Raw genomic sequence first — 16,465 nt, forward strand, 5'->3', positions numbered from 1 at the left:
ATATCCGAAATCGTGAAAAAAATTTATTTATCTCTATTATTATATTCATATGCAAAAAAAAAAATAGGATTACATCGAAAGCTCGTAATATTTTTTTTCCCCCCCGTATCAGGACACTGATTGATAGAATCAACAAATGGCTATAAAATTTCCAAAATTCTACCCAAATACAATAACCATAAAATTGAAATGGCTTTGTCGTTTCGATATTGCAAATCAAAAATACAATAAAAAAAAGAGGAAATTTATTTTCATTAAAGTATTTTTTGTAATTTTTTTCGGGGTTTTAAAAAATTTTTTTATTTTAAATTTTTGTTAAAAAAAAAAATTGTTATAAAATAAAAGACTTCGTTTTTTTTGTACTGGATAATTAACAAAAGACAAACCAAATAAATAGATGGTTATTTTTTTTTTTGTTTTGTTAAATCGAGTGAAGTCGAGCGAGTTTAACGATTTTCCCCGATTCACTATACACACACACTATAAGGGTAGGGGTGAACACTTGTAGTTTATTTTGAAAGTTGTTTCGAGTAAAAACTCACCTATCGAGAGCGATTGCAACCAAATGCAATATCGAGGCTGTGCAGCACAGAACGTCACTGCTGGTCCACATGTCACAAAGTTCCGGTCCGAGAGCCCATTCATGAGACACTTCGTACACGGCTCCTGTCGAAAATTTCACACTAAAGCCAAAGAAACATTGGTTTGCAAAAATACATTTATTTATCTATATACAGTCACATTCCTTTTGGGTTATTTTTTTTTTAAATTTACATAAAATTCACATATGATTCCCTCGAAACAAATTTTTATAAAAAAAAATACTAAAAAAATTGCTAGGATTAGTATTTTTAATTAAAAAAAGTTAAAAATTATCAAATTTTAATTTAACCCTTTGAAGCATACATTTTTCTTTAACAGGAATTTATTTATCTTTGAAGTGCATTATAGGGGGTTTTAAGGGTCGCTGATTACGAATGCGAAGCCAGATTTAAAAAATTTTCAAAATTCAAAATGGCGGATCCAATATGGCGGACAATTTTTTTTAAATTGATCATATCCGCTCGAAACTGGTTACTCAGGGGTTTTCGGGGTCGCTGATTACGAATCCGATGTCAGTTTTATAAAATTCAAAATGGCGGACCCAATATGGCGGACAATTTTTTACAAATTGTTCAAATTTGCTCGAAACTGGTTACTCAGGGATTTTCGGGGTCGCTGATTGCGAATCCGATGTCAGTTTTTCAAAATTCAAAATGGCGGATCCAATCTAGCAGACAATTTTGTTAAAATTCATCAAATTGATCATAGACACACACACACACAAAAGCGCCATTTTGAATTATAAAAATCCAAAGTCATATTCATAAACAGCGACATCAAAAACACCGTAGTAACAAGTTACAAGCAAATCCGATCAATTTTTCATTTTATCATCCGCCATTTTGAATTTTGAAAGTCCAACGTCATATTCGTAATCAGCGACCTCAAAAATCCCTGAATAACAAGTTTTAAACAAATTCGATCAATTCTTCATTTTGTCATCCGCCATATTGGATCCGCCATTTTTAATTTTGATAATCCAACATCATATTCGTAACGAGCGACCCAAAAACCCCTCGAGTAACAAGTTTCAAGCCATTCCTATAAATTTTTCATTTTCTCATCCGCCATATTGGATCCGCCATTTTGAATTTTGAAAATCTAACGTCATATTCGTAATCAGCGCCCCCAAAAACCCACGAGTTACAAGTTTTAAGGAAATCTGATCAATTTTTCATTTTGTCATCCGCCATATTGGATCCGCCATTTTGAATTTTAAAAATCTAACGTCATATTCGTAATCAGCGCCCCCAAAAACCCACATTTTGTCATTTGCCATATTGGATCCGCCATTTTGAATTTCGAAAATCTAACGTCATATTCGTAATCAGCGCCCCCAAAAACCCACGAGTTACAAGTTTCAAGGAAATCCGATGAATTTTTAATTTTGTCATCCGCCATATTGGCTCCGCCATTTTGAATTTTGAAAATCTGATGCCAGATTCGTAATCAGCGACCCCGAAAACTTTATAGACATTATTGTTAGATTATTTGCTATTGTTGTTTAGTCACAGTTACATTTATTGTAAAAAAACGCTATTTTTAAACTTAATTTGTTTATAACATTTATATTATTTATTAAAAAAAAACACTTTTTTAATGTACACGGAAAAAAAGAAAAAGTAACTTTTACTACTTTAAAAGTAAAATTGGACCTGTCCGAAGTTTCTGCGCATCTCTGGCAACTTTTACTCCAAAAATAGTAAAATTTACTTCAGAAATAGTAAAAATTACTACGGAAACAGTAAAATTTACTACAGAAATAGTCAATTTTACTATTTTTGGAGTAAAAGTTGCCAGAGATGCGCAGAAACTTCGGACAGGTCCAATTTTACTTTTAAAGTAGTAAAAGTTACTTTATTCGTTTTTCCATTTTTCTCCGTGTAGTTATATTGTAATAGATATTCTAAAATACATTTTAAATACATTTTGTTACTGAAATGTGTAAAAATAGTGGCTGAAGTATTTAAAAAAGTGCAAGAAAAAAGGTGACACTCAGGAGTGTCACTATGCCGCAAAGGGTTTTAAAACATAAATTTTAGTTCAGAGAGAAATTTAAAAAAAAAATTTTTTTTATTTATTTACATTTTTGAGAAAAAAATTCTTTTGGACAATTAAAATATTGTTTTTTAAATATAAAAAATAAATAATATTAAATTTTAACTGAATGATTGGGAGAAATTAATAGTAAAATAAAAATAGTTACCCAAAGGCATGACTAAAAGAGCCACTAGAAGATCCGCAACGGCAAGAGAGAGAATCAAATAATTGGCTACACTTTGCAAATTGCGTTCCAGGACAATGGCGGCTATCACGAAAACGTTGCCTGTAACAAAGATAAATGATTCGTTAAAGCAGATTTTCTATGTAAGCGTCAAAACAATATATATCTAAAGCTCCATTTCGCTTTATTTAATAATATATATTATTAATATACCATATAAATTGTGACAATTGTCCCTTAAAAATTTTTATAAAATAAATTTATAATATGCCAGGCACGATAAAAATTCAATTGCGTTAAAAAATTTTCATCAACTTTTTTTCTGCTCCATTAATTTTTTTTTCGAAATTTAATACATCAGAGAGAATATTGATAAAATTCATGTAATGTTAATATTGGTAGTAAAATAAGTAGTAGAAGTCAGTTTTAGTCAGACATGGATTTAAAAAAAAATCTTCTAATTTTAGTATACTCAGAAAAAAAATTTATTTGATTCATATAATCGATTACTTGACTAATATCAAATAAATAAATTTACTTAAGGCAAATAATTTTTATTTGAATTAAATCAATTGTATTTAACTAATAAATAATAATTACATCCAGAGACATTTCTTACTTGATCCAAATATATATTTGAGTTAAATAAACGTATATTTGTCTTACAGCCTACTGGCCTATTTATTTGGCGTAAATAAAATTATTTATTTAAATCAAATAAAAATTTATTTTAATCAAATAAAAATTTATTTTAATCATGTAAAAATTTATTAAACCAAATAAATATCTATAAGGTTGTGAGATAAATATATCATTTCTCTGGATGTATTTAATACAAATAAATATTTATTTGATAATAATTAAGTAATAGATTAGTTGAAACAAATAATTTTTTTTTCATGTTTAAAAAAAATGTGTATTTTATTCAAAATTTTTTTTAGTAATTTTGTTATCAGTAGTAAAAGTACATTATAGTCAGACAGAACTATTTAAATTAATATAATTTTAGAATATATAAAAAAATATATTTTTTAAATAGAAATAAAATTTAAAAATTGTGTTTTAAATTTTATTTTTTTTTTAAATTGATACTAAACGGGTAATTTTATTTATTTTTTTTTTTTTTGCCTGCGTGTAAATTAAGTAATTTATATTTATATGAAAGAAAAAAAATTGCGGTCTTACACATACATACACACATACAAATATAATAATACATAATACAAGAGACTTGATATTAAAAAATTGATGTTATTTTTGACTCTCACGTAACACTTGAAGAGAATAATAAGAAATATGCGCTTGTTTCGCGATGAGATTGTTGTTGTAATCCCGGGAGAAGAATTTCTTTTGAGATTGGTATTATAAATCAACATGCTTGTACGTCGACAGTACTGCCTAGAGCAACAACGTTATTGAACTCTTGAGTTTCCTCATAACCAGTACCCTCTCTATATACATACACAATGTTTCATCATCATGACGAGTTAAAGTGCGTAACAAAAGACTTTTGTTCATTTCCTCTGGTAAATATTGAAGAAAATCAGGTTTCACAAACTACATATAAAATTATAAATTGAAAATTTCCCTTCTTCGCCAAGAAAATATATATTAAAAAAAAATATATATATATTTTCTATGTCCCGTTATCTCTTTAAATAAATAAATAATGCGGTATAATTTTACAAAATTTAATTCTCTAAATAAAATATGACTTATTTTATTATTATTATTATTATTTATTTTTATTTTTAAGTTAAAAATTTCTTTTCCTGTAATTTGATCAGATTTTTTATTGGAAAAAAAATTTGATTTTTTCTTGTAAGAAAATGTTTTATATTTGAATTTATTCTTATTTGCGTACTAAATTTAATCGGTATCATTATTAAAGTTTGTAACATCAATAAAAAAGGGAAAATTAGAAAAATTTTTCTTCTTTTAAAGACTGTAAAAGTTTTGATGCAATTTTGAAGTGATAGTATAGAATCATTGTCGGTTTTTTTCTCTTTTTTTTTTTTGAAGACGTCATTCTCTCCTTTGTGCGCTGTAACTTGAATTGTGAAAAGTCGTGGAAAAGATATAGTAAAGTTCCTTGTGTGCGTATTTTCCACCCACAAACTGAAATTGCTCTCTGACTTTTGGTTTGAAACTTATAGAAAAGTTTGTCAAGTTTTTGTCATCCCCTGGGCATTCATTTGTTGGTACTCTACACACATATATATATATATAGATAACGAAAATGCAGCTTTATACATGAAGTAGAAAAAAACTTGACTCACTTCATTCGATTTTTTTCTTTTTTGCAATATATTTATTGATTTTACTTTTTTCCTTTTTTTGTATTTCTTTCTATTTCTCTAAATTATTTTTTATTTAAATGTATAGTCCATTTTACTTTATTGTTGCAATAATTTATTCGAATACAGTTTATTTGATTTAAATAAAAATTATTTGGTCCAATTAATTATTTATTTGGTCCAAATAAATATTTATTTAATAATAGGTAGTTGAAGTTTTTGTTTTTTTTTTAGTTATTTTTTGGTCGATTATTATTTAATGTTCGTTGAAATAACAAAGAATGGTTGACGTGCGGAAGGGTTTCGGATAGTACAAAAGGATTTGTTTGTAACTTGACAAGATTTCAAAAGGGTGTCACTGACACCTGCGGATTCGACCTTTATATTACATCTACCTTGCCAACCACAAAGATCAACCTCTTTGATCTTAAATTACCTTTGCAGTACATAAAGTAACTTGGAAAATATTTCGCGAAACGAAAACGCAAAAAAAAAATTTTTCATGTCAATTTATTTTTCTACTATTACTATTATTATTATTATTATTATTATTATTATTATTATTATTATTATTAGGTTTACATTATATAATTATTATAGATATAATATATTATAATAAAAAATAAAAATAGAGATAATAATTAGTAAATAATAATAATAATAATAATAATAATAATAATAATAATAATAATGATAATTAAATAAAAAAATAAGAGAGATGATATTAAAATGTAATAACAAATAAAAAGATAAAAGAAAAAGGTACAGTGTCTGAGAATATAATCTTGATACAGTTTCCTTTTGTCACAAAGTCGTGAATAACTTGCAAACCGCACTAAAGGAAAGTTCAATGAAACTTTCCTGAAAGCGTCAGTCTTGAAATAAACGAAAAAACATAGACACCACAAATGAACCAGGAAACTCTCTCGAGTCGTTCTTAATTTAAATCTCTCTCCCCTCTCTCTCTCTCAACTTATAATACAAATTCATCAAAAATGCAATTTAGTACTAAAAGAGAAAAATTAATAAAAAAAAAATTACCAGAAGAAAAATTTTTTTTTTTAATTTTAATTAAATAATAAAAATTAATAATAATAATAATAATAATTTGACTGGTAACTAATTTAATTCTTTGTTTAAAAAAAAAATAAAGAAAATTTTTTTTTTTAATTTAGCACAAAATTATTTAATTTGTAAATAATTTAAAGTAGTTCCTCTTCCGTATTTCTACATTTTTTTCGTTATCAAATTGTGATAATCTTTTTTTTCCTCATTCAATCTTCTTTTTTTTTGCTACTGCATAATGGAAGAGTAATTTTTTTTCTTTTTCTTTTACAATTTGGAGTTTGAATGAGATTAAACGTGAGGTTTTGTTGTTAGAAAAATTTGCCACTTTAATCGCACGTGAAGTAAAGTTTTACAACCATCCGATCTTTTTCAGATTACGAGTTTTAGTTTATGAACTCTCTTCTTCCGGTGGCAGTCCCATTTTCGAAAGGATACTCTCTTTCTCTCTCTCTCTCTCACACACTCACTCTAGAGATTCTTATCTGCACGCTAGCTTCTCGGAAGTCCTAGATCGTCACATTAGTAGAAGAATTAGCGTCTTTTTTTTCCCCTTCCATTTCATTTCCATTCATTGTTTTTGTAAAAAATGGAAAATTAAAGGAAAATTATTTTTTTCTTCAAAAATTGGTTAAATTTTACAAAATTAAATTAATTTTCATAAAATTAATTTTTTTTCTACTTTTTTTAAAACGTTTTCGATTTAATTTACCAGTTAATTTCTAGAATTCTAAAGTATAATTAAGAAAGGAAAAGTGGGGGAAAAAATTAATAAACAAAAATTAAATGAAAAGAGAGAGGGAAAAATTCTGAAGGCGATTTAAAAAGGAGAAATACTTTAGAAATGAATGATCGAGAGACACGATTGTGAAAGAAAAGAGTAAAGAAAACTTTTTAATAACCCAGCAAAAATTTATATATATATAGTTGAGAAAAAAAAGTTTTTTTTTTTTTTTTTTTTTTCTTGCAGTGATGGAATGGAAAAATCCTCATACATTACTTTCTTCCTTTTTTTCCCCTCTAATCTAGTTGACGAGGAGTCGAAGATAACAAAGACTACTTAAAAGTCTCACGTAAGGGAATTTCGTGGAAAAGTTTAACTTGAAATTTTAGGCGAGACGTTGGATAAAAGTGCTGAATTGAAAGCAGCGTTAACTTTCGTCTCTCTTGCTCCCTCCTGCACGAGATGTGGTTAGCGACTAATAGCTGCCGAGTGTAAAGTTTCCGTCAGTCACCCTTCAACCCCTAAACTTCCGGTATCCGATTACGTGTGCTTCGCGACTAACTCGTTAAAAAGTTTATTGGCCAAAGTCGCTTGAAATCTGATTCTTCAATTCTTTCTATTTTAAATATAGTCTTCCTTCACGAAACAATTTATTAAATTTCTTCAACGATTCATTAAATTATTTAATTATTACTTTTTAATTCCTTAATTGTTTAACTGCTTAATTATTAATTATTAATTATTAATTGTTAATTATTAACTATTTACTAATTTTTTATTAATTAATTTTTTATTCTTATTCATTTTTAATAAAACTGAAAATTTCATAAAAAAAAAAAATTTTTTTTCAAATAGAAAATTATTTTTTCAAAGATAAATGTTATTTGAAAATTTCTCATTTTGACGCGAATATAATTCTTATTTTCCGCTCAACAAAAGATATTTATTACAACTTGTCTTGATAAAACAAAAATTGTGCACACAATAAGGTCAAATACTACAACATTTTTTACACTTTACAAAAACCAAGTAAACACTGATAAATATAAAATGAAAATGTATGAAAACAAATATAGGATAGAAATACAACTTCTAACCAATCTTTATTTCTTATACTGGAAATCTGCAGTGTAAAAATAATCGATCAATGCTCTCAGCACGTTGTGGACATTTTTCACAATATTGCAGTTTATATAGAAAAGAACAAAAAAAAAAAAAAATAAAAAAAGTCAATCGAAGAAAAATTGTAAAGGATGACAATACTTGAGACAATGTCTCTCTTAATAAAGAGAGACAATCTCAAGTATTGTATATGATGAGAAATTTGCGCAAAAAAAAAAATTTCAAGTTAATTTAGAATTAAAAATATAAATTAAAATATAATTAAAAATTATCAAAAAAAGTATTTCTTTTTTAAGTAAAATAATCTAAAAATGAAATAAAAATTTTGTTTATTTTTCTTATATAACAATTATAGAATTTGAGTAGAGCGTATACACTTCCTTTTCACCTTTATTGAATTCTAAGATTAATTGATTTTCCTTTGCACGCTTTAGCTCAATTTTCGTTTCATATAGATTGATTAGTAGTTACTTGTCATGTGAAGAAAAATTGAATTTTACTCCTTTAACATTATTCGCACTTATTTTCCACTAGAGAAAAAGTAATCTCACTCATACACATATAAACGAATATATATAGCTATCTATTAAGATCTCGTATATTATGTTCCAAATAAAGTCGCTTTCATTCATTTATCATAGTTTACAACATTCTATATTTTCTTACCACACTTTTGTTACAAAATTGTCTAGTTTGCTTTATATATATATATAGTAAAATGGCCAATATATTTTTCCCTTGTTATTCTTTACAATATATTTTCAAGTCAAAGGAGGATCAAAAGAATATTTACCCTATAACAATGAAACATTATTTCTCTTTTATAAACCGCTTTCCATATAGTAAGTTAAAAATTTTGTTATTTGTCAAAATAAATTTTTAACATATAAGAAACTGTTAGAAAAAAGCAAATATTATTTTAAAACTTTATATATGATAAAAGTTAAAATTGCGAAAAACATTACAAATGGATGAAAATATTTTATATTAAAATTACATGGAGTATAGAAAAATAATAATAATAATAATAATTGTCTGTCTAAAAATGTATTTTACTACTAATAGGAAAAAATCCAAGATTGATCTTTACTACTGAATTATTTACAAGAATTAACAAGATTTGTCTGACTTAAAATTACTTTTACTACTAGTAAAGAACAAAATTTACAGCAAATTACAAAATTTATTAAAAGTGTCTTTCACTACTGATACAAAAACTAGAAGTTTAAAATTATTTTTCTACTAAAATTAAAAGTTCTGAGACATAAAAATATTTTTTTATAACACTAAAAGGACATTTAGTACTGGTAAAAAAATAACATGAATTAAAATTTTTTGTCTGGCTAAAAATGTCTTTAACTACTAACAGGAAAATTAAATTATTTCAATTGTATATTTTCTTAATAAAATTTTCTTATTATTTTATTCTTATTAAATTTATTTTTATTACTTATGAAAAATTACATATAGAATTATAAAAATTACAAAGTCTGACTTAACACATACTTCTACTACTATTTTTATACTTTATTCATTGTGTCTGACTAAAAATCAAGTTTACTACTAAAAAATTACGAGAAAATTGCAAAAATATAATAACTAAAATACTAAAACCGTTTTTTTGACCTTAAAAATAAAATTGTAGAAAATTAGAATGTCCGACTAGATATTTACTTGTACTACTGATTTTTAATATAGTTACTATGGTTGTCTAAAATCATCTTATACTACTGATAAAATTAAAAAGAAAGTAGAAAATCGAAATAAAGATTACCTATAATGTATGACTAGATATTTATTTGTACTACTGATTTTCTAATTTAGTAATTGTGTCTGACTAAAATCATCTCCTACTACTGATAAAATTAAAAAAAAATTGAAAATCGAAATAAATATTAACTTGCATTACAAACGATTAGAATGTCTGGTTAGACATTTACTTACACTACTGATAAATTTATAATTTATAAAGTCTGACTAAATATTTACTTTTACTACTGATTTTATAAATTAGTTTTTATGCCTGACAAAAATTAATTTTATCTACTAATAAAATTACAAAAAATTATGAAGTCTAACTAAATGTATATTGGTACTACTAATAAATTTACAAACATTTAGAAGGTCTGACGAAATATTTACTTGTACTACTGATTTTTTAATTTAGTCATTATGTCTGACTAAAACCATCTTACACTACTGATAAAATTAAAAAGTAGAAAATCGAAATAAAGATTACTTAGAATGTCTGACAAGACATTTACTTGTACTACTTATAAATTTATAATTCATAAAGTCTAACTAAATATTTACTTTTACTACTGATTTTATAATTTAGTTTTTATGCCTGACAAAAATTAATTTTATCTACTAATAAAATTGCAATAAATTATAAAGTCTAACAAAATATATATTGGTACTACTAATAAATTTACAAACATTTAGAAGGTCTAACAAAATATTTACCTGTACTACTGATTTTATAATTTAGTCATTATGTCTCACTAAAATCATCTTATACTACTGATAAAATTAAAAAGAAGAAAATCAAAATAAAGTTTACCTAGAATGTCTGACTAGACATATACTTGAACTACTTATAAATTTATAATTTATAAAGTCTGACTAAATATTTACTTGTACTACTGATTTTCGAAATTTAGTCATTTTTTGTCTGACTAATACTATCTTCTACCACTTCAAATTAGAAAAAAAGTAAATTGAACAAATTATTGACTTGTACTACTGAAAAAAGTACAAACCATTAGAATGTCTGACTAGATATTTACTTTTACTACTGATTTGAGAAATCTGTCAGAAATTTAACTTTTTACTACTAATTATAGACGTGGAAAGTAAATAGAAAAAAAATTACTTTAAAAATTGGAAAATAAAAATTAATAAAAAAGATAAAATTGATATTTAATATTTCATTTATAATTTTATTTATATATATTGAAAATTAAATATTAATATAAAGCAAGTAATAATAATTTGCAGCTTAATGAAAAATTTTTATCGAACTATACAGCTTGTCGATTTTGTTGAAATGACATCTGTACTAAAAAGTCGAGAATCTCTTTTATTTGTTGTAGGGAAAGGCAGGAAAGTAATTTGTAACTTTCTCAACTTCCTGCTATACTGAGTAAAAGCAGCGTTATGACACATACACACATAGAGAATGTTCGTGTATTTTGAAGCAAAGAATGTCGGGAAAAATTTCATTAAACTTAATAAATATATATATATATATATTTTTTTTTTTTCACTTTTTTTAATTTTTTGCAATTTTTTTTATTTTTTATTTTTAAATTCTAGAAATTGATAAATATCGAAGACGATGATAAAGTATATATATATATATTTTTTTTCTTTTGTTATCAAATTTTCAACGAAAAATGTAAACCAATATTTGTGCTTGCTTATCTCGACAAAAATGTCAAATATTTATTGACATTTTTTTTTCTTTAAAAAAAAAGAAAAAAATAAAATAGAAAGCGAACGAATTTATCTTGAATTAGGTTATCAGTTCATTGTTATTGAAATATCTAAGTGCGTTCATTATACTCGTGATTTGGAGTAACGGTCTTATCAGCAACGTCAGCTTTCTCTTTGAGGTTTCTGGATCACTGGTGTGGGCACATTCACTAGTTAGCCATTCGCTTTTGAAATCGTGCAAATCCTCATGCATCCTTCAACTCCATTCCACTAAAACATGTCAAATTGTTCATTCTCCTGAATCAAAATCACTTCCATTTTGAATAAATTTCCAATCTTCCATTATGGTAGAGCAAAAAAAAAAAAAAAAAAAATTAGGCAGTAGTTTTTTTTACTTCCTATATCGTGGAATATTGCAGTATTTATTGTCGGATTTATGTATATTTTTTTTCCTATTAGTAGTAAGAGACATTTTTAGTCGAGACTTCGATTACAGTAGTAAAAGAAGGTTTCAGTCAGACAATAATTTTTTCAACTAATTTAGATTCAGTGATGACAATCAGAATAAAATCAATTATTTTTATATTTTTATTGATATTTACATATTTTTATTATTAGTAGTAAGAGTCAATTTTAGGTAGACCTAAATATTATTTGATCAATTGATTTTAATTTTAGTTCTAATTTTAGTGAAAGTAATAGTAAAAAAATACTATTTTTTACTATAAAAAGAAATGTGAACTTTGCAACAAGTAGTCAAAGTCAATTTTAGTCAGACAAGTTTATATTTTTGTTCGTTTTAGATACTGGAGCAAATTGGATTAAATTATTATTAAATATGATTAATTTATTTTGTATTTAAAAAAAAATTCAAAAAATATTTTTCGTTATAAAAATTTATTTATAAAATAAAATAAACAAGTTGTAAATTCAGATGTTCATTACATGAACATTTTGCTTCCTCTTTACGATCAGCAAAAAAATTTGCTTCCTCGTGGAGAAAGCAAAGTTTTATTGCTAAAATGTGAATTTCTGATTTTTAAACTTTCATTAATTCTTTAAATTTACCTCAAATGTATACTTCATATATATCGAGCTAAACTTGTAAAGATTGTTTGAAAATTCGCGGGTAAATATTTATAATAAATATTTTCCCCACGTCGATAAAAATATATACCCCATGTCGATAAAATGTTACCGACCGCAAAATATATCGTAGTACCCGATCGCGCCGATAGAGCTATACCGCCGAGCTCTCTCGCAAGCGTCCCGGCCACCGATCGGCTATATAAGCTGCACTCCCGCAGGAAATCGAGACTCTTGTGGTTCACAGAGTCGGTGAGGGCATTTCCCTCACACTGGGGCATTTCCCCAAGTATTAAGGAGCATTATTCCGAAGTTTTGTAAAGAGAGCATTTCTCTCGTCTCCCGTTTTGTACGTAACCCCTGGCGTAGTTGTTCGTCGTCGCTTCCGTTCCTCCGACGTAGGGAACGTAACGTAACGTAACGTAGAGTAATGCAATCCGTATTTCTGATCATTTTCTTATTTAAATTATAGTCGCGTAGTATATTTATTGAATATGTAATTTTTTAGGTTATGTCATCGTTCTTTTTTGTTAATAAACGTATATTTTTTGAAAAATGTCTGTAATTTTAAATGTAATATTGTTCCTTAAAAAAACGAACCCTGATCCGGCGAGCTAATCCAACACTTATTTTATTATTACATTCGTTACAAACTAGAAAACAAATTCGGAAAAATTTTCCAAAAACTTAATTCGCGAGATAAGCGTTCGGGAATACCACCAATAAATTAGGGAAAAAGTTTCGAACAAAAAATATATGGCGCACTTTTTGATTGGTCCAGCGGATGCTGAGCTACACTCACTAAAACGGGGGAAAAATTTTCGAAAAAAAAAATTTGCCAGATCATGACTCGGGAATAATGCAAAAAAATTGAGCAAAAAGTCTCGAACGAAAAATGTATGGCGCACTTTTTGACTGGTCCAGCGGATGCTGTGCTACACTCATTAAAACTGGGGAAAAATTTTCGAAAAAAAAAATTTGCCAGATAATGACTCGGGAATACCACCAATAAAATAGGGAAAAAGTTTCGAACAAAAAAAGTATGGCGCACTTTTTGATTGGTCCAGCGGATGCTGAGCTACACTCAAAAATATTTTGGAAAAATTTTCGAAAAATTAAATTTGCAAGATAATCGTTCGGGAATACCGCCATAGTGATTAGAAGAAAGTTCTGAACAAAAAATGTATGGCGCACTTTTAGATTGGTCCAGCGGATGCTGAGCTAAACTAGAAAACAAATTTGAAAAAAAATTAGAAAAATTAAATTCGCGAGATAATCGCTCGGGAATACCACCAAAAAAATATTCAAAATGTTCTGATCAAAAAATGTATGGCGCACTTTTTGATTGGTCCAGCGGATGCTGAGCTACACTCAAAAATATTTTGGAAAAATTTTCGAAAAATTAAATTTGCAAGATAATCGTTCGGGAATACCGCCATAGTGATTAGAAGAAAGTTCTGAACAAAAAATGTATAGCGCACTTTTAGATTGGTCCAGCGGATGCTGAGTTAAACTAGAAAACAAATTCGGAAAAATTTTCGAAAAATTAAATTCGCGAGATAATCGCTCCGGAATACCACCAATAAAATAGGGAAAAAGTTTCGAACAAAAAATGTATGGTGCACTTTTTGATTGGTCCAGCGGATGCTGAGCTTCACTCAAATAAATTTATGAAAAATTTTCGAAAAATTAAATTTGCGATATAATCGTTCGGGAATACCGCCAATAAAATAGGGAAAAAGTTTCGAACAAAAAATGTATGGCGCACTTTTTGATTGGTCCAGCGGATGCTGAGCTAAACTAGAAAACAAATTTGGAAAAATTTTCGAAAAACTTAATTCGCGAGATAATCGTTCTGGAATACCACCATTAAAATAGGGAAAAAGTTTGAAACAAAAAATGTATGGAGCACTTTTTGATTGGTCCAGCGGATGCTGAGCTATACAAAAAAATAAATTCGGAAAATTTTCGAAAAATTAAATTCGCTAGATAATCGTTCGGGAATACCACCAAAAAAATAGGCAAAAAGTTCCGAACAAAAAATGTATGGCGCACTTTTTGATTGGTCCAGCGGATGCTGAGCTACACTCAAAAATATTTTGGAAAAATTTTCGAAAAATTAAATTTGCAAGATAATCGTTCGGGAATACCGCCATAGTGATTAGAAGAAAGTTCTGAACAAAAAATGTATGGCGCACTTTTAGATTGGTCCAGCGGATGCTGAGCTAAACTAGAAAACAAATTCGGAAAAATTTTCGAAAAATTAAATTCGCGAGATAATCGCTCCGGAATACCACCAATAAAATAGGGAAAAAGTTTCGAACAAAAAAAGTATGGCGCACTTTTTGATTGGTCCAGCGGATGCTGAGCTACACTCAAAAATATTTTGGAAAAATTTTCGAAAAATTAAATTTGCAAGATAATCGTTCGGGAATACCGCCATAGTGATTAGAAGAAAGTTCTGAACAAAAAATGTATGGCGCACTTTTAGATTGGTCCAGCGGATGCTGAGCTACACCAGTGTGACCAGGCCGCAGATAGACTTGACCCCCACCATGTTTCCATCCGCACACTAACACATGCATATACATTCCCTGTATATGAGCCTCTTTTTCGTTTTCCTCTATTCTCTAGATACTATGCATGCATTTACCGGCGGTCGATTGCTTTTTGGCGCGGGAAATTTAAAATGTAGAATTATAAAAGAAATATTCTTTAGTAATTCACAATAAATATATTAAGTAAAAAATTAATTATTTATTGAAAAATGTTTTTATTATTAATTTTCAAGTGTAATAAACAATAATTCCTGTATGATTATAATAATTTATTGAAATTAATTTTCAGGTTAAATAATAAATTAGATTTTAATAAAACTTTTAAATAAATTTCAAATTATTCTTTACTTTATTTTGTAAAATATACTTAAAGGGATAAAATAAAATTTAATATTAATGCTTTCAATTAAAGGGATATATGTATAATAACTATTCAATTTTATTTTATCTCTTTAATTATAATAAAAAAAATTTAATTTTGATATTTAATGATGTTTTTTTTTTATTAAATTCTAATTTATTATTTGACTTGAAAATTATTTTCTACAAATTATTATAATCATACATTGAATTATTGTTTATCATTATTTATTTTTAAAACAGGGATGAAATAATTTGTATAATAATTAATAATTAATTAATCAATTATTAAATTAATAATAATTAATTAATAAATAATTATTTTTTCTATGGTAATTTTTAATTAATCAATTATTAAATTAATAATAAATAATTAATTAATAAATAATTATTTTTTCTATGGTAATTTTTAATTAACCCAATTATTAATTAACTTACTTCTTTCATAATTTAATCTACACAAATTTAAAAAAATTACCTTTTACACCTTATTCATACATTTATGAAATTATCTATATTTCTATATTTTAAAACCCGTTTGCTCACCACCCAGGAGGTAGAGTTTATGGCGCGTTTTTAACCCTTTGAGGACCATTTTAAATTACATGCGTTTTTTATATTTAAAAGTACAATTATATCATGAAATGTTAGTTAAATTAAATATTTTTCTCAAAATATTTTACAAAAAAAGTAGGAAAAAATTAAATTTTGTAGATATTTTATTCAATTTTTTTTATTATTCACGTAATAATATTATCTCTGTAAAAAATAATTTATATTAAAAAATTGTATCTATTTTTGATATGTATATATGACATACATATCACCAAAATTGTGGTAAAAATATATTATTTTTCTTATATATAGAATGTCTGCTAGAAGACATTTTGTCGATAGTGTTTTGTTTATATCTTTGACGTTGTTAAAAGAGAAGGTTATATTATATACGAGACGTCAGCTTGATAGCTTCTATTCATTTTCAAATCAG

General features: G+C 26.5%; 1 protein-coding gene across 4 annotated transcripts in view; it reads right to left on the reverse strand.

Moving 5' to 3' along the window:
• The window catches only part of LOC127283034 (5-hydroxytryptamine receptor-like), a 175,761-nt gene that overhangs the window by 27,124 nt on the left and 132,172 nt on the right, over window positions 1–16,465 (reverse strand). For 3 of the 4 annotated variants that reach the window (XM_051307685.1, XM_051307684.1, XM_051307686.1), the window contains exons 3-4: window positions 2,810–2,929; window positions 543–666 (exon numbers count right to left, since the gene is read on the reverse strand). In XM_051307685.1, coding sequence (XP_051163642.1) covers window positions 543–666; window positions 2,810–2,929 — 244 coding nt within the window. The remainder of the gene's footprint in view (window positions 1–542; window positions 667–2,809; window positions 2,930–16,465) is intronic. The other variant, XM_051307687.1, reaches the window with a different exon arrangement.

The sequence above is a fragment of the Leptopilina boulardi genome, unplaced genomic scaffold (genome assembly GCF_019393585.1).
Source record: "Leptopilina boulardi isolate dan_hultmark-lab unplaced genomic scaffold, ZJU_Lbou_2.1 LbouV2_305, whole genome shotgun sequence".
NCBI lineage: Eukaryota > Metazoa > Arthropoda > Insecta > Hymenoptera > Figitidae > Leptopilina > Leptopilina boulardi.